Below are 24241 nucleotides of genomic sequence, written 5' to 3' on the forward strand. Positions count from 1 at the left end.
TCTAACATTTTCAAGATCATTGAAAAGTTTTAAGTATTACACAGACAAACTTTCTCGATTTGTCATTGTATTGCATAGAGTTTGAGGTATATATTCTTTTTTTCCTTCAAATGTGAAATTTGCTACTTAGGGAAAAATGTATCTTATCTTTCTTCAGATATGTCTCCCTTCTCCCAAAAGTCTTGGGTAATATGTACTACAGCCTTGGCACCCAAATACCTAAAAAGCTGGCCTCTGTACTTCCTCCAGACTTTTTCAGTGATGATTCTATGGTGCATGAAAGCAGTTCTCCTGCTGCTTCTCTGCCATCTCTAGCCCCAAGCACTGCTTCAGTTGCAGGGGAGGGCTTAGAAGACCTACGCTGCAGATCTTCTAGGAAAAAGAGGTAATTATACAATTACCAGTTGTACACAAAATGTGGTGTTCAAGTTTTGTAAAGGTACAATAGCTCCAATACGTACCTAAACATGTGTCCTATCTTTTTAATGTTTAAGTCCTGAACTTCTGCTCTGCTTGTTTTCTTAATTGGTTTATTTTTAAAGAAAAATCAAGTGTCATTACAGGATTAGTTAAATACTAGCTGTGCAACCCATCTAATATGGGTTGAAATCTAAGTAATCAATGTAGACCTCCGTATTAATGTTTGCAGTGCACCAAATATTGGAATGTATTTTGTAGTTCCCACAGATGACACATCACAAACATTTGTCTCAATAGAGTTCGTTACTTCAAATGCTTGTGCCATTTGTCGGAAAGACAAATGTTACACATATATTTCCATTATATGCCGTCTGGTATAGGATTCATAAAAACAGTGTTAATATTTGTGATTTACCATCTATTGGAATGACAAATGCAATGCGTTTTGCTGCTAAAAATGTTTTTGGTGCTCCATCTTTTGGAATGACAGACATAGCAACTGGACGGACTCACAAACCCATATCTTCAAGTGTAATAAAAGGATTATGTCATGTAACGCAGTCAATAACTTTACAACTGTGTAAACACATATTGAACAGTACACTACACAATCTTAAAATATCCAGCCTCATTAATAGATCATTATTCTAGCATAGACAACACTTAAGGCAGTTGATTTTTATAGTTTGTCTAAAATAGTATTGTTTGCTTATACGGTAAATGTATGATAGTCAAATCAGCAGAATAGTAGATCAGAAGAAAGCGTGAACCATACACCTTAAAGCAAACTAGCTTCCTATTTTAAATTGCAAATTGTTGCCAGTTTGAATTGGCAACTGTTGAAAAAATTATACGAGTGCCACAGTCATTATGACTTTTTATGGATAAGGTATCTGAAAGTTTTGCTTTAAGTTAATAGCCGGACTGTGCAACATTATAGCAGTATTTGACGCAATCATTTTATAGAATGTCATGTACTGTGTTAAGCAATCCTAATGTGAGTATTCTAAGATGTATTAATTATATTAAATGACTAGCTGTAATGGCTGCCCCCACTTAATAGTGAAATAGAACAAACTTTAAACATCAAATAAAAAAAAATGTAATTCTGCCCAAACGGAAGGTAGATACACTCGAAAGTCAAATGTTGGCACTGTTTCTGATTGTGTTCAGTTCTGATGGGAGAGCATCCCCTGCGTAAGGAGAAAAGCACGTGGCCGTGATATCTCTGGCATTCAGCAGCTACCCTCTAAAACACACGTAACTCTGATCTCTCTTGTGTTCGCTTTCTCTCTGTGTCTCTCTCTCTCTCTCTAAAACATCAAACGTTACTCCTCAACAATATGTAGATGGTAATGTCTGTTGAACATACAGGTATTGCTAGCTAAGTGGAGACAAGGTACACTCCAACACGTGGCCAGAGGTTGACCGACTCAATTGAAGGCCGGCACGTGATTGGCCTGCAGCTGCTCACTCGGGTTTCGCGCAAGTAAATCGGTGCCACAAGTGAACTTAGTGGGATGAGAGAAGTTGCAAAATCAGTGGGCTGGTGCCCTGCAAAGTGTTTGTTTCCTGCCTTGCACCCTGTGTTGGCTGGGATTGGCTTCAGCAGACTCCCATGGCCCTGTAGTTTGGATATAGCAGGTTGGATATAGCAGGTTGGATAATGGATGGATGGATAGATATAGATGTTTAAAATCTAAAACTAAAGCAGTGCTTTGTAATAATCCAAAGTATTAACTTTCACTTAAGGGGTGGTATACTGAGTCATCATCGTAGTATCAGTGATGTGTCGCAGAGTCTACAGATTGAAATTCCTCAGAAGTGTACAAGAAGGGTAAGTAAACAATATGTTTAGAAGTTGATCCAATGTATAGAACGTTTAACCTCCCAGTAGATTAATTGCCTACAAGATATAAAGAAAGAGATGCAAACTCTATTTTGGAAAGTGTTGTCTTATAACTGTGCTTGGTATAAGAAATTCAGTCTCATGAAATGCTTCTGTTATCTGCTTATAACTATTTTTTCCCAGCATTCCTCAAAGAATATTGCATGGGTGAGTTCTGACACAAATAAAATACAATTTATAATTTGAGTCATTAAAAGTGCTATATCTGTATTGCTTTTTGATGTAAACATCTCAAGTTGGGAGATTAGCCTTTCAAAGTTTAGCCTTTCAGTAATTAAACCATTTCTTTGTACATTTAAGGACCTAGTAGTTATCCCTGCTTTTTCAGGGATACAGGATTCTAGTTCCAATCCACCATGCAGTTGCAATCTGTGTGAAGTTTTCACATTTTCTGCATGACTATATGGATTTTCTTTTGGGTGGTGATGTTTTTTTTCCCTGTATTGCAAAGCTGTTTTAGGGTGATTGACAACACCACCAAACATGGCCCAGTGTAGGTATGGATGTTTAACTATCCCTTGCAATGAACTGTCATCCTTTCCAGGACTGGTTGCTGCCAGGCACCCAAAATTAGATTAAGTAGGCTTCACAATGTTATGGCAATTATTTGTTTATTTTAGTATTCCAAATGTAAGCATTGTTTTTTTTCTTTGAAAACCTTAGGTTTCGTTTTAGGTACAGTACATATGTATTTGTCATTTTTTTTGGTGTACAGCAAAATATACGTTTCCACTGCGATGCTGTCTGATTTAGCATTTGATTTATATTTTAAAGATTTGTTTAATTTGAAGACTTCTTTCAAGAGGTGCCCTAGATAATGTCAGGTTCTTAGCAAGTTAAAACTGTTGCAGCACTGTTCAAAGAGGATAAAGAATACTGTGGAACAATTTTATATACTTTTTTAAATCATGTTTTTATTTGAATAAAAATGCAATGGTTGAAGCATAATCTGTATATTATAGACATATCTGTCATTGGTGTAGTTTTAGTGGAATCTAGTTATTTTGTTGATTAGTTCAGTGAAGCTGTTTTATGCATTTACCAAATTTAAACTCCTGTTTATTGAAAATCGGTTAATTATGTTTAAGCACATTTAGTTAACTAATTATTTATTTTCTGTTTCCTACATGTTCTATATCAGTTGTTGGTTATGTAAGGTGTTTAATGCACTTTTTATTCTGAATAAGGAGTCTCAGTTCATTGAATTCTCTATTTATATAAAACTATTTTACTATATTGGACATAAATCTGTTGTTAGCATAGAATAATGTATACATTTAAACCTTTTGTAATTTTGTAGGATTCTTCAAAGTCTCGTAAGTCTTCAGTTATCAAGCCACCTGTCTTAGAAGACCCCAAAAATGCAGTGCAGGGTAAGATTTCATATTTTATTAAGCAACCAAGCCATTTGTCTCTTTTTGTTTTGGTAATTTCCCTTTATTAATAATGTTTTGGAGCTCATGTAAATATGAACTGTCTGTGGCTAGAATTAAAAGATATGTCCTTATATTTAACATTATGAAGGAAGAAACAGTAAGAATGAAAAGCTTAAGTAGTTTATACACTAAATTAAAATTACATGCTCAAAAGTCTGGCTATTTTCCTGGAGGATGATGTAAAGAGAGCAGGCAGACAGACCACTAAAAATGTGGTGAAACAGTAAGTGTTGGCTACATCATCTGTATTGCATTTCAGAACATCCAGGTCAAGGGCTTTCAGATTCACACAAACTTCACAGATGACCTTAATCAACATATTACAAAAACACTGCAAGTAACCACTGCAAAACTAGCAAAAAGATTTATTCACTCTGTTAGAACTAGGGATAGATATATGTAACCATAAATTTGTCTCTCTCTTTTTTTTTTTTTTTTTTTCCCTTGATGTCCTTTCTGCATAGCCCGGGCTCTCCTGGCACTTCTAGATCTAATTGGTGCAGTCTTTTTCTAATGGTAGACTCATGAAGTCTGACACTAACAGCTGCAACAGCTACTTGTAGATCCCGTCACCCATGATGAAATTCTGACTTTTAGTTACATCTTTCAAAATTAACATTTTTCTCTCAAGCTGAACTTGCTGAGGTGGCCTGGCCTGCACAAGTTGACAATTGTTTGAAATCTTCTCCAGTTTTAAATGATCTTTCAGACAGTGGGATGGTTGGTTTCAGTTATTTCGAGATCATTTAAAATCCCTTTCCAGACTCATGGTCATCTGTAACCTTCTTTCTGAAGCCTTCAGAAAGCTCTTTCAATCTAGGCATGGTGATAAAACGCACTTTAAAACAAAGGGCAAACCAAACGAAATGTCTGATGTTTAAATAAGATGGAGTCCTCCAAGATCCTGTGTGTTAATGTTCTAACTTTAGGTTTTTGAGGTGGTGATAAGTATAGGGGAGTGCTTACTTTTTCTACATATGAAACTTATATTTATGTTTATGTTAGGGTTCTTGGGTGTCCTGGAAAAACCTGCAAAGCCATGAAAAATAAAATTGCCAAAATGCTGTACTGAAAAGTTTTGGAAGTTCTAAACAAATTTCTAAAATGGTACATAAATAACATTCAGTTATTTATTTGTTAAAATTGTTTGGAATCATGTATGATTTTCGTTCCACTTCTCACGTGTACACCACTTTGTATTGGTCTTTCACGTGGAATTCCAATAAAATTGATTCATGTTTGTGGCTGTAATGTGACAAAATGTGGAAAAGTTCAAGGGGGCCGAATACTTTTGCAAGCCAATGTATATTGTATCTTTTGCTGTAGCTGGAAGAGCATTTGGTAGTCGGAATATTTTGCTGTTCTGACTTTTTTGGGTTTACTTATTGGACTTTGTCATATCAGTTTTAGTGATCTTTTGGTTTTCTTTCTGTCTTTTTAATAATGTAGCATTATTTCACCATTCATTTCTAGGTCCATTGCAAATCATTGTCTGACATTTGTAGCACACTTAATTTAAAAGAAAAGTAGTCTTTATTTGGTGTACAACATTATAAGGTTTTCCTTTTAAATGATACTAACTTCTAAGCTCTAAAACTTAGTCTAGTTAAATATCCACCCCTACATTTATTTAGTGGTTTATATTTTCAAAAAAGGCTTTTCAGAAGTAATGTGCTTGATTGTAGATTCTCAGATTGTCTGTTGTGACACTGGTTTGAGACTCCTACCATAGTATTTTCAAAAAAGTTATCAAAGGCCAAATCCTTGTCATTTTCTTTGTGACATTTGTGCATTCTAACTGTTGTTGCTGGGTTTTTCTTCAGCATTCCAAATATGGTGGATACATTGGTTAATCTAATTTGTCTTTGTATTTATGTGTGCATGAATGAGCCCTCCTGCTGATTGACGATACATCAAGTCGATAACCTCTTGGTCCCACGAAATGCTGGAAACAATTAAATGGTCTTGAGACTGTTATGTTAAATAGGAAAATACATTTAGAGATTGTATTTTCAAGGAAGTGTAAATCCAGTTTTATATAAGACCTAAAATTAGTGAGGACCCAAAGGTATCAAAGTATGGTATATTTCTTGTTGTTTGTATTGGTGTTAATAAATGAAATAACCAACATATCTAGAGATTTGTTTTTAAGATTAGAAGATCATCCATGTGCTTTCAAAGTGCATGGCTACCCATAGTTGATTTAACTTTATTGTCCTGTGGGGAAATTTTATTGTTTTACAGAAGCTCATTAAATAAATACATAGACTAATATATACACTCACTCATTCACTGTCATCTGAATGCACACCAGAAAGACTAAAGTGAAAGAAAATGAATAAAGGCATTATATTGGAATATCATCATTGATATGTAGGAATGTCCTGACACACTTCTGCTGAATAATTTGTTCACAGAAAGTGCTCAGTGTTAGTGTGTCAGAGAGACTCCTATAAGTATTTGGGAGTCCACATTAATGACAGGTGGGACTGGTGTTATAACTATTGAAGAAAGAGCAGAGCAGGCTATGTTTCTTTAATGTGGGAAGTGACATCCTTCACATCATCTATAACTCTGTGGGGTGTGCTGGGCTGGTAAAATCACTTCAAGGGTGGCCCACCGAAATCAACAACCTATTTAAAAGGGCAGACTCAGTTATAGGATACACTCTTGGACCCCCTGGTCATAGCGAAAAAGAGAATTAAAACAAAACAGAGTGCCATGGATACACTGTTATACAATATGTGCACATTCCCACAGTGGAGGTGGAGGGAGTCAATACTCAGTAATACATTTTATTTATATAGCACTTGTCCCATATTCAAAGTGCTTAACAGACATAAATAAAAAGGGCATACACAATACTGGATTCAAATAATATCTGCAATAAATGTGGGATATACGGTTATGTGTTTATTATAGCAAAGTTTTATGAAACAATTCTAATTTTTTTCTTTCTTATTAAAAAAACAAATCATAGTATTTCTCTTCCTAATTCTCCACTCTAGCATTTCATATGCACTTACCGTATATCTTCCAATAGCCCCGGCCTTTATTCAAAAAATTATTCGGACAGCCCGGCGTTTAAAAGAGACCGGCGGTTGTTGGAGACCGGCTATTATTCACCTTGCAGACGGAATGGTGATGGGTAAACGGGGTTCATTTGGCTGTAAAATATGGTATGGTACCGTATTTACGGTCACAAAGTGTAGGCAACAACACCGAATGAACATTTCAGGATTTAATGAAATTATCAGTACAGCAGTACGGTCTTATTAAAGCAGTATACAGTACGGTACTACCGTAAGCATAAAAAACAGGTACGGTAGACGTCAACTTTCTTGCCAATGATGCCACCAGCACTGGCCTGCACCAGTCAATTTACGAAGCGCTCATCAGCCCGACAAGTCCCTGTGGAACATAAGGAAATGCAATAAGCTCCAAACTCACGCATATATGTATACATTACGACATGAGACTGGATAAGATACAATAAAGTACATTACTTACCATCTACTCGTCGTCTGAATAGGTAATGATTGCTCCGTTATTTGCGAGTTCTTCATCTTCCTCTTCTTGTGATGGCAATACAGGTACTCCCATTGCTTGTTGTCACGCAGTAGTCAGTTTTATCAGGATTAACGTCTCAAAGATGGCATTTTCATGTTCTTCCCGCCACCTCTGCCCTCCCTGTGGGGTTATGATTGACGTGGAGACGAAAGGGCAAAGTGTACACAAAGAAATTTCTTTTTGACTTTCTCGCTTCCTCGATAGCATCTGACGACAAAACATTTTTGACACGAAAAGGTACTTGCCGTATGATTCACTGCAGGAGGGAGGTAGCCCAGGTGGTACGAAAAGAGGATTAGCGTACGAAAAATGCGGTGGGTCATTGGAGATCGGCGTTTACTACAGACCGCCGCTTAAAGGAGACCGGCTACTATTAGAGACCGGCGTCTATTTGTCGCGACATCTCTTCAAACCCGGCGTTTATTGGAAACGGGCGTCAATAAGAAGCCGGCCACTACTAGAAGATATACGGTATTTACTTAGTTGTGGGCAAGTAGATTTTTTGTCTACATAATAAACTAGTTTTGAGTGTAAACTAATTTTTGAGTGTCTCTTTCAGAGGTTACTAAAGTTCGCAGAAATCTGTTTAATCAAAGCTCAAATCCCTCTGCCAAAGTCAAGCTGCCGAGAAGTCAGTCTGTGTCTGCAGTGGATAAACTAAAGCAGAATGGCACACAATCAAAGAAAAATGAGATGGGTAATCATGGCTTACTTTTTACCTTTCTTGTGTGTTGGTTTGAGTGCTATAGTAATGATCATACTGTAAGTGAATAAAGTGCAACTTATTACTATGGTTAGTTTAGAGTAAGGCTTACTTTCAGGCCTGAAATGTGTTGTATATCTTACACCAGTGTCTCTGTGCAAGCTCATATATAAACTTATTTTTCTATGTTATATTTATGCTGCAATTATCACAAAATAAAATAATAATAAAAAGTCAAGGAATTATCAAATGTTTTCATATCTTAAGAGCCAGTTAAAATTTTTTTTTTAATCATTTAAATATAGGCTATTAGCAATAGTAATGTTTTTATATATCCATTTCAGTTAAAGGTTACTTGTTTCTTGCATGAAATGATTCTTCTACAAGCTGAAAAACCTATTATTACACTTCAATTTACTGTAATGTGAAGTTTAACCATACTTAAATGTTTGGCATTATGGTTGACATTTTATGCACAGTCTTTCAAGTAGAAATAATAGTTATATACTGTATAATACCCACCAGCAAACATAAGTTTTTCTTAGACAAGATAGAGTACCGTAGGTCCCGGAATATAAGCTGACTCTGTATATTAGCCGACCCCCTTCTCTACCTACAAAATTATATGTATTTGCCGATGACCGGTATTTAAGCCGACCCCCTTCTCCAAGCAAAATTTTCTAAATTTCCTTAAAAGTGTCTCTTCAGGTATATTTATCATGTTTATCGGCGAGAATTTGAGACTGCTGGCATTTTTGATGGAAACCAGGCAGTGATTGCAGAGAAGTTTGGTAAAATGAAACCTTTGTGTTGAAACTATATACGCAAATACGGTACATCGGCGAGTGGATTTCCGGAGACTCGTTATAAATTTGATTAACTTAAATACGCAATACAGTGGACCCTTGACTTATGAACTTAATTTGTTCACGAAGGCTAACCCATAATGCGTTCCGAACCTCCCACTGCAACACTTACTTAACCTTTTCATAATAAAAAAGGGTTGTATAATGTGCATAATTTACCAAAATACCAATAATTTTTCTAATGTGCTAACTAAAAAGTTATAAAAAGTGCCTAGCCTACCAGAAGTAGGCTAGATTAATCTAGGTGCCTGGTGGCACACATGGTCACAGCGGCTCAGGGCTCTCCTTTTCAGTGCACATTTTTTTTTGTTGTTTTTGTACTTTTTTTTTTCTTTGTTTGTGCACGATCGGTTCGGCAAACATCCGCTACACCCGTCAGAACCTTATAGACATCGGTGTCCAGAGCCAGACATCTGTTTCGAGTGTTTTTCATCACATGCACAACATCCCAGACAACATAGCGAGACCAGTGGCCTCTCCGTGGATTGTTGTCAGGTCTAGGAGACGACACAGACGGAGGAAGGAAAGAAAGCAGAAGCGGCGCTGCAGATCCAGCATTATGCTAAGGCTAAAAAAACAACCATACAAGCCCTATACAGCCCTGCACTGAAGGAGCTGCTTTTAATCTCATTGTAGATGTGTATAGTGACAATAAAAGGCATTCTATTCTAGAAACAACATTTTCATACTGTACTCGCCATTTAATTTGACATCTTTGGGCTGCAGGAAGGGAGGAGGAGGAGAATGAAACAGAAGGTGGTTATTGTTTAGAAGGAGCCTCCTTATGCAAATCTTTTCTTTGTAAAATTGTCGAGATGGTGGATTCCGACATGCTGTACATATTAGCGAGATCGGTCACACGAACAGCACTCTCATATTTCCACACAATTTCCATCTTTGTTTCGATTGTGATCGCTTTCTTTACTTTGTCTTTCTTCCTTAGTAATTATATATCTTGCTTGCATAGTCTTAATGAATTATATAGGTAAATCGCTGCAATGACCGAAATTACATCCACAAACACATGTATCTGGGCTCCGACTGACCCTACTAACGCTCTCGGTTGTTTGTTTACAATCGCGCAAGCGGATACACGTGACCGCATCCGGGTTGTAACATAAGATGTTGGTCGTAAATCAAAACAAAAATTTAAAGTACTGGCATGCAAAGTTACTTCTTCATCTGAAAGATGGCTCTGTGGTTTCGTCATTATTTACTTCCGTATTCATCGGCAAAACCGGCATTGCGCTGGAAATCTTGAATCTGAAACGATACTCGTTGTATAAACCGACCCCCAAACTCCAAACCAAAAATCTAGGACGAAATGCTTATATAACGGGATCTACAGTATTTCAGAGTGCTGCAAAGAATATTTTCTTTTTATCTTTGCCTTTTTTTCTTTGATTTTGTTTTTTTTTTTTTGTTAAACCTTAACTTACAGCTATATGAAAAAATGAAGAAATGTACAAACTTGTGAAATTAATTAAAGTAGCTTATATGCCAATATTCTTAGGGCTAGACTGGAGTAAAATTTAATTTGTTTAGATTAGCCTTTTTTATTCACAGCTGTACCATAGCTAAATAGTAAAACCGTTTGTTAATCAAACCAAAGTTACTAAGACAAATACATCCTATTAACATTGAAGATCTTGTTACTGCAGTGTTTTAAAATGCCCACATTTTAATTTACTGAATTATTTTTCCCTTATACTGTGATTTTAAAGTTCATAGGGTAGATTAAGTTTGGTCTACTATGTAAATATATTTATCATTTATTCTTTGTTCATTGTTTTTCATGTGTCTCAATTTTTCTGTAATTAGACTGTCTGAAGTTGCGGTCAAGAAAAGTGACTGAAACACCCCTTCATAAGCAGGTTTCTAATCGACTCTTATACAATCAGATAAAAAGGAGGTTAGTCTCAACTACATTTTTCAAAATAATGGTTTTATGTGTCTGTATGATAAGATGGTTTTGAGTAATTTCATTTTAACTGACCTGATCTAATTATATTTGAACACTTTATCTGTCCTTTTTTTTAAATTTTTTTAATGTATATATAGAGAGAATATTCTATTTTTGTATATCTTTTAATTCCTGTGAAAGAAAAGGCAGATAACTTTTTAAGCTACTTTTAGGTTTTAGTTTGAAAGTCCTTCTGACATTAGTATTAACAAGGTTTTTAATGGTTTTTCAGAAGGTCAGACTCAGTATCTGATATCTCCATTGTAGAGGAATCCCCTCTGAAACCACCACCTGGTAAGTGTTTTAACAGTTCTTAAAATGTTATGCCGAGTTTTATTCTCAGCATTGCTTATTCTCGTCATTACTTTAAATGATGTTCTGGCTTAATCTCTTACACATGTAGAACATTTTACCGCATTTACACTGCAACTATTAGAATTGTTCTATTGCTGTGGCCTTCCATTCAACACTTGCAAACTGATTAAATCAGTTTTTGCGTTGAAATTACTTAGTACGTTTTCTTTAATTTTTCACGTAAGATGGCACTTAAATCATTCTTGAGGGAGATTGAAGACTTAAGATATGAAGAGCTAGAGGAAGTGACGGCGAAGCTGGTAGGGATGAGAAAGGCGACCGTACGCATGCGTCACATGGCCGCCCTGCTGCCCACTGCTGAAGGTTGATTCAACAATAAAATAAAAAGAGTAATAATTCCACTCTTTGCTTTTAATATAAAGCTATTATATAAGAAGATTATTTATCTTTGACAAGTAGGGTTTCGAACATGAAATAAAATATTGTAAAGATCAGAGGGTGTGAAAATTGGAAGAATAAATGTAACTCTTTAAGCAAATTTGGTTTCTTCAGCAGTCAGACTGCCATTCTTGGCTTTTCTTCTACGTTCTCAGTTCTTGTGTGTCTCCATGCACTCCCAGCTGCTTCCCCTTCCCTCCACATACATTCTGCCGGCCACATGCTCACCCAGTGTCAGAAACATTCCATGTACGACACTATCCCTCAAACCAAAGCCAGGGTCCACATACGACGCTCACAAACAGCCACAATCCCAGGCAATATGACTTTTGCAGTGGAGACACAAGGCTAAAGTGCTTTCTTTAAATATTGTATACTTTTCTCTATTAGTGCATGTTATAAAATAAGTAACCACACACATCATGGACTGTAGAGATTTGCAAAATATATAATTTATAACCATTACGAATATCTATGTGTATAATTATCTGTGATTACTGTGGGAATGAATCAAAAATGTTCTCTTATGTTAAACAGAGAGTGTGAGCGAGCAGTGCTTACTTTGATGTTAGTGACTGGCAGACACAGATGCCAGCAATGCAGGTGAAGTGTTTAATACAATACATTCAAAGGAAATTCTAGTATAGGTAGAAAACATAAAACGCAAATGGTTGGAAAAAATGTCATTTGAGCTGTTTCTAATCACTAATGATGAATTTTTTTAATTTGGCCAAAAAAACCTACTTTCCTTTGCATTATTATGAAAGTATACTAGATTTGGACTCTGTATAGAAAATGTGTGTATGCACATGCCTATATGATGGTGGTATTCAATTGTCAAGGTGTTTTGACAACATATTTACATATATCTAGTATTGCAAAATAAATTTATCGCACAGCCTTACCATTAAATCTGAAATGTGTCTGTATTTATGAATGTTTTTTTAAAAACCTCTGACAATATGTATTTGTTACAGCTAATGATTACTGCAGCCGTTTCTGTAAAAGCTCCTCCATCTAGGCTCAAATTACATTATACATCACTAAATTTGAAAGTTTGTTAATGGCTCAAGGTATAGGAGTGAACCATACACATATTGTGAAGGTGGACATTCTCCAATTTTCTGGGAATTTTTTAGTTTCAGTAGTTGATGGATAGGTGATGAGTAAAGAAGTCTAGGAGGAAGAAATTGATCTCTCTTTAACAGAACATATGATAATCAAGTATATGTTGTATTATGAGTTTTTAAAATAGTGCAACAGTACTTTCAGTGAATTATTACACTAATAAATACTGTTTATATTACAGTAACTTCATTTTAATCAGCAAAATATGGCCTCACACTCCACTTATCACACCTTCTCTTATCATTTTGGCATATCAGAAACTACAGCATGCATACTGTCCTGGGGCCTCGTGTATAAACGGTGCGTACGCACACAAATGTTTAGTACTCCCGCTTCCACACTCAAATCGAAATGTATAAAAACTAAACGCACATTTTCACAGTAGCTCAAACCCTGGTATACGCAAGTTCTCTACTCGGTTTTGCAAACTGGTGGCACCCAGCATCAAAGCAGTGCTTTTGTTTCAGTGTGGTTTCCCTTTCTTTTTTAGATCCACATCCCGGACACATCTTTATCATATACACTGAAGTTAACTGCATATTGTTTATTAGTTTAAGGCATCTGATTGTAATTAACCTGTAACAACATAATGGTCCATGGAATGGCCAAAGTATTCCAAATACCATTTCTGCTTTAACGTTGTTACTCTCACTGCACCTTTTTCTTCTTTCGGCTTCTCCTATTAGTGGTTGCCACAGCGGATCACCTTTTTCCATATCACTCTCATTGCACCACTCTGAGTATTTCTATCCCTGTATCTGAGTGTGGAATCACAGCTGTACAGCAGCTGATTGGAAAGAGAATTATTGGTATACAGCATCAAGCACATGCTGCCTCAGCCATGTTGTCTATCGAACTGCTCCCATACAGCAAACACTTCAGAGTCTTTCCTGTACTGACCTCATGGTTCAGAAGCAGTTTTCATCCCAAGAACTATAAATGCAATCAATCAGTCCATCAAGTGCTCCTTGTAGAACTGTTTGTACTTATAAATACAATTCCTCACTGTAAACTTGCGATACAGTTATATTGCACAACCTGCGCCACTTTATAAAGCGCGTATTTACATATGATGACGATATCAAATTTTTATGATTAAATGCGGCAAGATATGTTTATTACATTATATAGATAAAATGTTAACATCATTTAAATAATCTATATTGTTAATAATTAAACTTGTGAGGACATGGTGTTGCAGTGCTAGCAAGGAGCTGGCTGCCCGTTCACAGATTGTTCCTGCCTTACACTTTATTCTTGCTGGGGCTGGCATGACACTGGTAGGATAGATGGATAGAATAATTAAACATGTACTACGAAGATATTTCAGTGTTCCTTAAAACTTTTGAAGAATCGGAGTTCTAAGCTTACAGATGGCTTAACATCTATTACTGAGCCAATTGTGTAGTGATTGATTACTTGCAGAAAGAAAATGAAGGACAGGAATTGCGGGTTAATACGTTTTGAAAGAGATAGTACTGCTGCAATAAATTATTTCTTTGAAGGTCGCGCACAGCAAGCATCTTGCGTGAGGCAGGAACAATCTCTGGATGGGGGCTCCAGTTCATCACTATCACTGCACCACTGTGCTCCCATGTTTAATACATGCTTTAATTGATATGAATTCTGAAATGATATCAAGTATACATTTCAGTGTTTAAATTATTCAAAGAGCTGTAATATCACAAATGTAATGGATTCTGTGTCCTGTTGGAGGAAGAGAAAGCACGTTTAAGAAGCATGTAATGATTCACACACAGAACACATAGAAGAGCACATACAAAACAAAGCATTTAACGTGTTACTTCAATTACGATGGTATTTGAGAAACAAGTAAGTTAAATGATTTTAAGATGAAGTTTATGATCTACTTTAATGACAAAATAAACTATATGATTAAAGTGGACATTTCAAGATTAAAGTTGACATTTCAAGCTTTTTTCCCCACCATGTCCCAATTTTTTTTTCTTTTCTCTGTACCCTAATAAGCTTTCATATAACACTCAGACGGTGGGCTGTGACTAGCCTTTTCATGGCGACTTTGATATCTGACCTCTTCTTTTTTGTTTCAGGCACTGTGCGACTTTATGAACTTGAGCTTTCAAGTTTCTCCAACACTCTGTCACTCGATCAACTTCCTTTTGTTGTTTATACCACTTTAAACCAACAGATAATACATTTTTCCCAACCCAACTTGGTATTTGCTGAAATTCTTCTATTTTACCCCGTGCTTTTGCCATTGCCTTTTCACAGAAGGCTGAGTTTAAGGGAAGTAAAATTCAGAGCTAATACTAAGTGTGGCAGAAAGCTTGCCGAGTCGTGGCTATCAAATGAAAACAGACATTTGTGCTTGAACCCAGCATATGCATGCTTAAAAAGAACATCATTCAAAAATTAAAAAAGACTTTATAACCAACACCCTCTGAACTCCATCTTATTAACCCCCCACCCCTTACAACTCCCATTCCCATTTGCTGTATATTGCCTTTGATCCCTGTTTGTCTAATCATTTTCCTCTGATGATGACACCTGGTAGGTTGTCGAAAGCTTTGAAATCAAAAAAACTTAAGATATTTAACTCATTTTTTACATTTGTGAATTTTTAGGTACTACTATAGAATATATACATTAGTAATGTATTTTTCAAATTGAAAGAATTGGAGATAGTTCACTGTTTAATAACTCATCAATGATTTAATTATCAAACATTTATATCCTGTAAGCACAGTGTAAAAACTAATTTAAAATTGTTTAGTTTTTTGAATAATACTTTTTTTTTATTTTTTCTATATGTAGAGACTGATCTAAGGAGAAGTCCTCGAATCAAGAAGCTTGCTTTGAGCAGAAGGCACTCCAGCTCTTTTTATTCTAGCTCCCAGCCTGTGTCACGCAATTTAGAGCGGGTTCACTCCTCTTCACAATTAGCATTCACTGATAACAAAAAAGGTGAGAAGTGTTATTTATTTATTAGTGGGCTGTACACAGTTTTTTAAGAAACTTTGTTATATAGTACATGTTATTTATTTTTTTATTCATTTATTTGCATTCATTCATTTATTTTCATTAAAGGAACACTTTCTAATCTGAGTATAGCATCAAGTCATTGAAACTTCTGGGATATTGATCTGGTCAGTTAAGTAGCAGAGGGGGTTGTTAATCAATTTCAGCTGCTTTGGTGTTAATTAAATTAACAATAGGTGCATTATAGGGGCAGCAATGAGACAACCCCCAAGACAGGAATGGTTTAACGGGGAGGCCACTGACATTTTTCCCCTCCTCATCTTTTATGACTATTTTTTCACTAGTTTTGAACTTGGCTATGTTAGGCTGCCTGTAACATCGTTTAGCATGACCGGTTTGGTGGTGGGTCAGTGATGGTCTGGGGAGGCATATCAATGGAGGGACACAAGACTAGTACTGGGCAGTATACCGGTTCATACCAAAAACCATTTTTTATTTTTGTTATGGGTTTTTCTTATACCGCAATACCAGTTTAAATAGCCTAAACAGCGTTCGGAATGTGGTACAGCGGGAAAGTAGAACATCGTAAACTAAACTTCATCTTAAAATGAATATTTAATTTACTAGATTTTCTCAAACCCCATCATAAGTTATGTAGCACATTAAATGCTTTAAGTGTTCTCTGAGCCATGTTAATCGATACGTGCTTCTTGAACTGACTTCCTCTTGCACTAAGAGGAGGCGCAGGCAGCGCTTGCTACACACATTACATTCATTTCATGATATTCCTGCTCCCTGAACATTTAGAATGCTAAGGTAAATACTTGATATAATTTTCATGATGAAATGCATTAAAACATATATTAATCATGTGGGGGCATGGTGGTGCAGAGGTTGCACTGCTGCCTCACTGCAAGGGGGTCCTGGTGTTCCCTGTCTTGAATTTGCATGTTTTTCTGGTGGATTTACTCAGCGTGCTTCAGTTTCCTTTCAAAGTCATGTAGGATGTGGGGTTTTGTTATGCTATATTGACCCTGCTAGTGTATGTGTTACTCGTTTTCGCCCTGCAACGTGCTGGTGCCTCGTTCAGGATTTGCTCCTGCCTTGCACACAATGCTTGCTGGGATAGGCGCAATCCTGAATGGATGGCATAATTACACATATATAACAAAGATTTTTTTTAAAGCTCTGAACACTCTGTGGTCTAAGTTTATAACTAGTTTTAATTTCACAAAGACGTTTATCGTGTGGTGATTGGTTATGTGGAGAAAGAAAAAGGAAGGGTAGGAACTGGGGGTTTGGTACATCAGATAGAGACAGCATGCATGCAATTAAGAAAGCCCGCTCAGAAGAACATCCATTGAATTCCGTGTTTGTGTCTCCGACCACCAGATCAGGAACCCAACATTTACACAATATTTTAGTTAAACCTGTGCTATACCCATTCATACATCCAGTTTTTTGGAGCCTCGTCACACCTGCCATAAAGTTCTCTACACTGAACGTACACCTGGAGACCCCTTACCATAAGGGAGCAGCACTACCGCCACACCACCATGCGTGTTTAATATCTGCGTTAATGCATTTCATCATGAAAAAGTATTTATCTTTGCATTCTAAATTTTCAGAGAACAGGAATATCATGAAGTGAATGTATTCTGTGCGGCGATCCCTGCCTGCGCCTCTTAGTGCAAGTGCGTAACGATTAACAACTGGGTCAGAGAACTTACTACAAAGCATTTAATGTGCTACATTAACTTGTGACAGGGTTTGAGAAAATCTAGTAAATTAAACATTGGTTTTAGGATGAAGTTTAGTTTACGACATTCTACTTTAATGACAAAATAAACTACGAGAATAAAGTGGAAATTTAAACTCTACGCCGCCATGCCCCCACATGATTAGTACATGCTTTAATGCATTTCATCATGAAAATGATATCAAGTATTTATCTTAGCATTGTAAATGTTTGGGGCGCAGGAATATCATGAAATTAATGTATTCTGTATGGTGATCGCAGTTTGCGCCTCCTCTTAGTGCAGAGGAAATCAGTTTAAGAAGCACGTAGTGATTAATATGGCACGGGGAATGCTTAACAGAAAGCATTTCATGTGCTACATAATTTATGACGGGGTTTGGGAAGATCTACTAAATGACATATTCATTTAAAGTTTAGTGTACAATGTTCTACTTTAATGACAAACTACGAGAATAAAGTCAACATGTTGACTTTATTCTCATCATAAGCGTCAAGATTAAAGTGGAAATGTCAAGAATAAAGCAACATGTCAACTTTTTTTTATTTTTTTTTAATTTATTTATTAATTTTATTACAATCAATACATAGCAATCAAGTTTTTACAAAAAAAAAGAATTATGCTAAGAACAGATCGATCCCCACCCTTGAGAGAGAGAGCAAGCCAAACGGTGTAAAATTTAAGGCTTTTAAAAATACCTAAATCAACAAATTCTCTGTGCTTTATAAAATCATTTCAAAATATTACTGATTAGATCCTGCCATGTTTTGAAAAAAGTCTGCACAGATCCTCTAACTGAGTATTTGATTTTTCCAATTTTAAATAATATAACACATCAGTTTCCCACTGACTTAAAAGAGGAGAGTTTGGGTTCTTCCAGTTTATCAGAATAAGTCTGCGTGCCAACAGTGTAGTGAATGCAATCACAATTTGTTTGTCTTTCTCCACTTTAAGACCCTCTGGAAGAACCCCAAACACAGCTGTTAATGGGTTAGGAGGGATTGTGAGTCCAAGACTGTCTGAGAGGTAATTAAAAATTTTTGTCCAGAATAATGTTAATTTGGAGCAGGCCCAGAACATGTGACCTAGTGAGGCTGGGGCTTGGTTGCAACGTTCGCAGGTTGGATCATGCCCTGGAAACATTTTGAGAGTTTTAGTCGAGACAGATGTGCTCGATATATAATTTTGAGTTGTATAATTGTATGCTTTGCATATGGAGCTTGAGTGAATTCTCTGCATTGCTACTTTCCACTCCTTTTCTGATATATTAATTGAGAGGTCATTTTCCCAGTGTCCTCTTGGATCTTTGAAAGGAAGGGATTGTAAAAGGATTTTATATATTGTAGAGATGGAGTCTAACTCCTTGAAATTGAGCAATAATTTTTCCAGCGTGGATGAGGGTGCAAGATGAGGAAAATCTGGAAGGTTCTGTTTAACAAAGTTCCTGATTTGAAGATAGTGAAAGAAATTTGTAGCTGGAATGTTAAATTTGGAATGTAATTGTTCATAGGATGCAAAGACGTTGTCTATATAAAGATCTCTAAGCAAGTTAATTCCAAATTTTTCCAGATATTAAAACTGCATATGTTTGTGAGGGTTGAAAGAGGTGGTTCTTTTGCAGGGGTGCCACAGAAAGAAGCTTCTCCGTCTTAAAATGCTTTCTACATTGGTTCCAGATTCTAAGTGAGTGGAGCACAATTGGGTTATTAGTGTATTGCCGATAACGTGTGTTTATTGGAGCACAAAGCAAGGAATACAAAGAAGTACTGCAGGATTTTACTTCTATTGCGGTCCATGCCTGTGTATGTTCTTCTATTTGTGTCCAGGTTCTTATCGACTGTATATTTGCCGCCCAGTAATAAAACTGGAAGTTAGGTAGAGCCATGCCACCTTCTGCCTTTTGTCTTTGTAGGGTCGCTCTTTTGATGCGTGGATGTTTAGAATTCCAAATAAATGAGGTTATTGTTGAATCTAATTGCTTAAAGAACGATTTATTAATGTATATTGGTATGTTTTGAAATAAAAAAAGGAGCTTAGGAAGAATATTCATCTTAACAGTGTTAATTCTTCCAGCTAGTGTGAGATGAAGGGTTGACCATCTATGCAAGTCTTGTTTAATTTTTTCCATACAGACACGAAATTTTGTTGATAAAGAGCTTTATGTTTACTTGTGATGTTTACCCCGAGGTATTTAAACTGTTCTGCAATGATAAAAGGAAGGGTGTCTAATCTAATATTATATGCTTGCGAATTCACGGAAAGAGTACACTTTTATTCAGATTAATTCTGAGACCAGAGAGCTTTTGAAATTCTGTGAGTGCTGCTAAGACTGCAGGCACAGAATTTTCTGGGTCCGATATATACAGTACCATGTCATCTGCATATAATGAGATTTTCTGTTCCAGTCCTTCTCTGCTAATCCCCTTTATCTGATCAGTATTTCGACAATGTATTGCCAGTGGTTCAATGGCAATTGCAAACAGCAGTGGTGACAAAGGGCATCCTTGTCTTGTGCCACGGTCTAGTTTAAAGTAGTCTGAGCAAATGTTATTGATGCAAACTGAAGCTTCTGGGTTAGTATACAGTAATTTAATCCATGCACAAATGTTCGGGCCAAACCCAAACTTCTCCAAAATAGTAAAAGGTATTTCCATTCAATCATGTCGAATGCTTTTTCTGCATCCAATGATAATAATATTTCTGGGGTGTTTGATTTAGTTGGTGAGTATATTACATTAAACAGGCGTCGAAGATTTGAAGATAAGTGTCGGCCCCTAATAAATCCAGTTTGGTCTTGTGATATTACTGAGGGGAGCACTTTCTCCATCCTTCTAGCTATGATTTTAGAGAGTATTTTAACGTCGTTATTCAGAAGTGAAATTGGTCTGTATGATGCACATTGTAATAAGTCCTTATTTTGTTTTGGAAAGACAGTGATTAGTGCTTGGCGAAAGGTTTGTGGAAGAGATTGGTTATCTCTGGCTTCTGTAAATGTTGCTAATAGGAGGGAGCTAGCTGAGCGGAGAATTTCTTGTAAAACTCTGCAGGGTAGCCATCAGGGCCTGCTGCTTTTCCACCTTGGAGTGACTTTATAGCATCCAGTAATTCTGATAATGACAGAGGTTTATCGAGCTCCTCCACACTAATAGCGTCAATTTGTGGTATCTGTAATTTATCCAGAAATGCATTAGATTGTATATTGTCTTCTTTAAACTCAGTAGTATATAGGGATTTATAGTAGTCTCTAAAAGTGTACATTATATTTTTGTGTTCGATGATTTTATCTCCATTCGTGTTAGTAATTACGAGATTGCGCTATGCATCATCTTGCTTGTGAATTTGTTGCGCTAAAAGCTTATTAGCTTTCTCTCCATGTTCATAATAATGATGTCTGGATTTGTAAATTAGTTGTTCGGTTTCTTTAGTTGTCAAGAGGTTTAATTCTGAATGTAGAGCCTGCCTCCTCTTATGTAGAGTCTCGCTTGGTAGTCTGGCATGTTCTTCATCTATTTTAGTAATTTCGCTTTTTATCTCTGCTACTTTCTTCGCGGATTTATTTCTGTGGGAAAGATATGAGATAATCTGTCCTCTTAAGAAGGCCTTAAGAGTTTCCCAGAGTATTCCTGCAGAGATCTCAGGGGATGTATTTGTCTCTAGAAAGAATTCAATTTGTTTGGATATAAATTCAGTACAATTCTCGTCAGCTAATAGAAGCGGATTGAGACGCCATCTGCGGGGTGAGTGTATGGGGCTTAGTAATTTCAGCTCCAAGATCATCGGAGCATGGTCTGAAATAACAATAGCATCGTATTTACAAGATTTAATCTTAGGCAAGAAGTTATTATCTATAAAGAAGTAATCAATCCTTGAGTAGCAATGATGTACTGGTGAGTAGAAAGAATATGTTCTTGAATTTGGGTTTAAAACCTCCAGGGATCTGATAAGTTGTGATCAGTTATAAACTTTGTAATTATCTTTGCGGTGTTAGTTGCGTTCCCCTGTGGAGGAAGTCTTATCTAAAAGTGGATTTAGAACACAATTAAAGTCCCCAGCCATTATAAGTTTATGAGTGTTCAGATTGGGAATGGATGCAAATAAATTTTGTATAAATTCCTTATCATCAACATTAGGTGCATAAACATTTATCAAAATCATTTTACAGTTAGATAAGTCTCCCATGACCATCACATATCTCCCTTCAGGATCCAATACTACATCTGATGCTACAAATGGTACTGTTCTATGTATGAGAATTCCCACCCCTCTAGTTTTCTTTGTAAAACTAGAATGGAACATTTGGCCAGACCAGTCTTTTGCAGCCGGAACTGATCCTTACTTAGTAAGTGGGTTTCCTGTAAAAATACTATTTTAGCATTTAGACCTGTTAGGTGAGAAAGTACTTTCTTTCTCTTTAATTCGTGATTCAGGCCTTTAACATTCCAGCTTACGAAGTTAACTGTCCCATCATGGAGACACTGATTCTGAGTTTTTGGTGTCATATTATAGTCTTAACTGGAAGTGAAATAGTTTAGGTCTTAATTTCCTATTCCCCCAAGAGTTGTTGCCATGCAGCTTATTATTACGTTGATAGTTATAATTATAAAGATTGAGATGATAGATTAGATATAGATCAAGCCTGCTCTCTTTCTCTTCCCCTTAACCCCCACCCTCCCTTTTTGCCTCCCCAGGTGAGGCTAAAACCCACTTCATGCAGTCCCAGTCCTCTGACATACCCAGAGACAGAGCACGCCCAAAGCACATCAAGCCCCCATGCAGTGGCGCTTTAAGGTTAAAAGATAGAGATATCTGTTACCAATATAGTCTTTAAAAGAGGAAAAAGAAAAAAAAAGAAAAGAATTTTGCACTTATATATATATATATATATATATATATATACACATATACATACATATATATATATATATATACATATATACATACATATAATCTTCATCAATTTTAGTGCATTAAGATGATATCCCCAGATAATAAACCCAGGTGATGGTGTTAAAGATGTGTCCAAAACAAGCATAACAAGTCTTAATGCAGTAATAGCAATAACAGCAAACCAAGGGTATGATATTGAACAGTCTCATTTAGGGTACACATGAAATAATTAGAAAAGAAAAAAGAGGAGGAAAACGTAATTAAGCACAATAAAACATAAACATTTAGCCCTAGTAATACTAAGTAATGATAAGTAATAAGTAAGTAATAATAATATAAGAATATGAGAATATATGCTGATAAAAACCCGTATTTTAAAACAAATAGATCAGACAGTAGATTATTAATCCTAGCTTTATCATTTACCGCCATGACTCACAATTATGTATCAGAATAGTCCCGGGATCAGCTTTCTTAACTCATTTTCTGCCTCCTCCTTGCTAGCGAAAACATAGAAATGACCCTGCCATTCCACTTTCAGTTTTGCCGGATACAGGAGGCCGTATTTGACATTGGCTTTGCCGTAGCGCTGTTTAATATTATAGAAGGCGGCGCTTGATAGCTGTTGCTGGAGAGAAGTCAGGGAAGACGCGAATGTGGCAATCTTCATATATAATATCTTCCTTTTTTCCTGAGGAGTTCCATCACCTCTAACTTAAATGATAATCGTTCAAAACGAACTATAAAAGATCTTGGTCGGGTCTGACGGTGTTTGATCCGCGTACGCGGTAAGCCGCTGCTATCTCAGATTCTGCTTTAAAGTCGCCCCCGATTATTTTAGAAAAAAGTTCAGTTGCGAATTTCACCAGGTTTAAACTTTCTCGATTCTCCGGCAAGCCTTCAATTCTGACATTATACCTTCTATTCCCATCTTCTAAAGCAGCCAGTCTGTCTCCAAGTTTTTCTCCGAGTTTTTTACATTCCAACTGACATTTACTGCTCTTTCCTCGGCACTGGCAGCTAGATGTTCGGCTATTTCGATCCGATTCGTGAATGTCTCACTAAGATGCTCCAATCGATCAGCAAGCGTGCTCAGTTTAGCCGAGTTTTTCTCAATGCGCTCTTCAATTTTACCCAGCACCTGTCGAAGTTCAAGTTGTACCTCTTGACGCAGCCTTTCATTTGCCTGTTGGAATTCCTGTCGCAGCCTTTCATTTGCCTGTTGGATTTCCTGTCGCAGACATTCATTGGCCTGTTTCATCTCCTGTTTTAATTCCTGTTTCAGTCTCTCAAGTGCCTTTGCCGTTGCTTTCTCATTAGCCTTCTCGCTTTTCTTTATATCTTGCGTGAGCTCAGCGAGCAACACTTTCAGTTCAGATAGCTCAAATGTGCCTTCTTGTACCGTAGATGAAGCAGCAGACTCTGCTGAAGCGGTGTCCCCGCTGCTCCAGTCCCGCGTAATTGCGTAACTGAAGCCGCGGACCTCCCGGCCTTTTCCAGTTTCAGGTAATCCTCTCCAATCGGCGAGCTATCCACATCTGCACTCACGATCGCGCCTTCGCTCCCCTTGTCGCTCTCAGCCGGCGACGATGTAGCGGACCGTGGTCCCAAGGAGTCTGTACTTTCGCCCATCTGATCCAGGTCTGTCTCTGAGAGGCCGTATCTCGAACTAGGGCTTGCTGATCGCAGCTTGGATGTAGCTTTAGTCTTCGATTCTTTCGACCCCTTCTTGTTGGCCATGTTTATATGTGTTTACATATACTGTAGCGGTCCCTCTCGGGTTGAATAAATACAGGATATCTCAGAATAATAAGCAAATAATATGAAAAATAGCACCACTGCTAGCGGAGCTCCACTTCAGACGTCCATCTCTCGCATCGGACGAGAC

At 36.8% G+C, this 24241-nt stretch overlaps 1 protein-coding gene across 1 annotated transcript in view; it reads left to right on the forward strand.

Annotated features, from left to right (window-relative positions):
- The window catches only part of ticrr (TopBP1-interacting, checkpoint, and replication regulator), a 58231-nt gene that overhangs the window by 21802 nt on the left and 12188 nt on the right, over positions 1-24241 (forward strand). The window contains exons 12-18 of the mRNA XM_039773049.1: positions 158-385; positions 2173-2257; positions 3630-3702; positions 7895-8032; positions 10726-10816; positions 11100-11161; positions 15545-15694. Coding sequence (XP_039628983.1) covers positions 158-385; positions 2173-2257; positions 3630-3702; positions 7895-8032; positions 10726-10816; positions 11100-11161; positions 15545-15694 — 827 coding nt within the window. The remainder of the gene's footprint in view (positions 1-157; positions 386-2172; positions 2258-3629; positions 3703-7894; positions 8033-10725; positions 10817-11099; positions 11162-15544; positions 15695-24241) is intronic.

The sequence above is a fragment of the Polypterus senegalus genome, chromosome 12, assembly GCF_016835505.1.
Source record: "Polypterus senegalus isolate Bchr_013 chromosome 12, ASM1683550v1, whole genome shotgun sequence".
In the NCBI taxonomy this organism is placed as follows: domain Eukaryota; kingdom Metazoa; phylum Chordata; class Cladistia; order Polypteriformes; family Polypteridae; genus Polypterus; species Polypterus senegalus.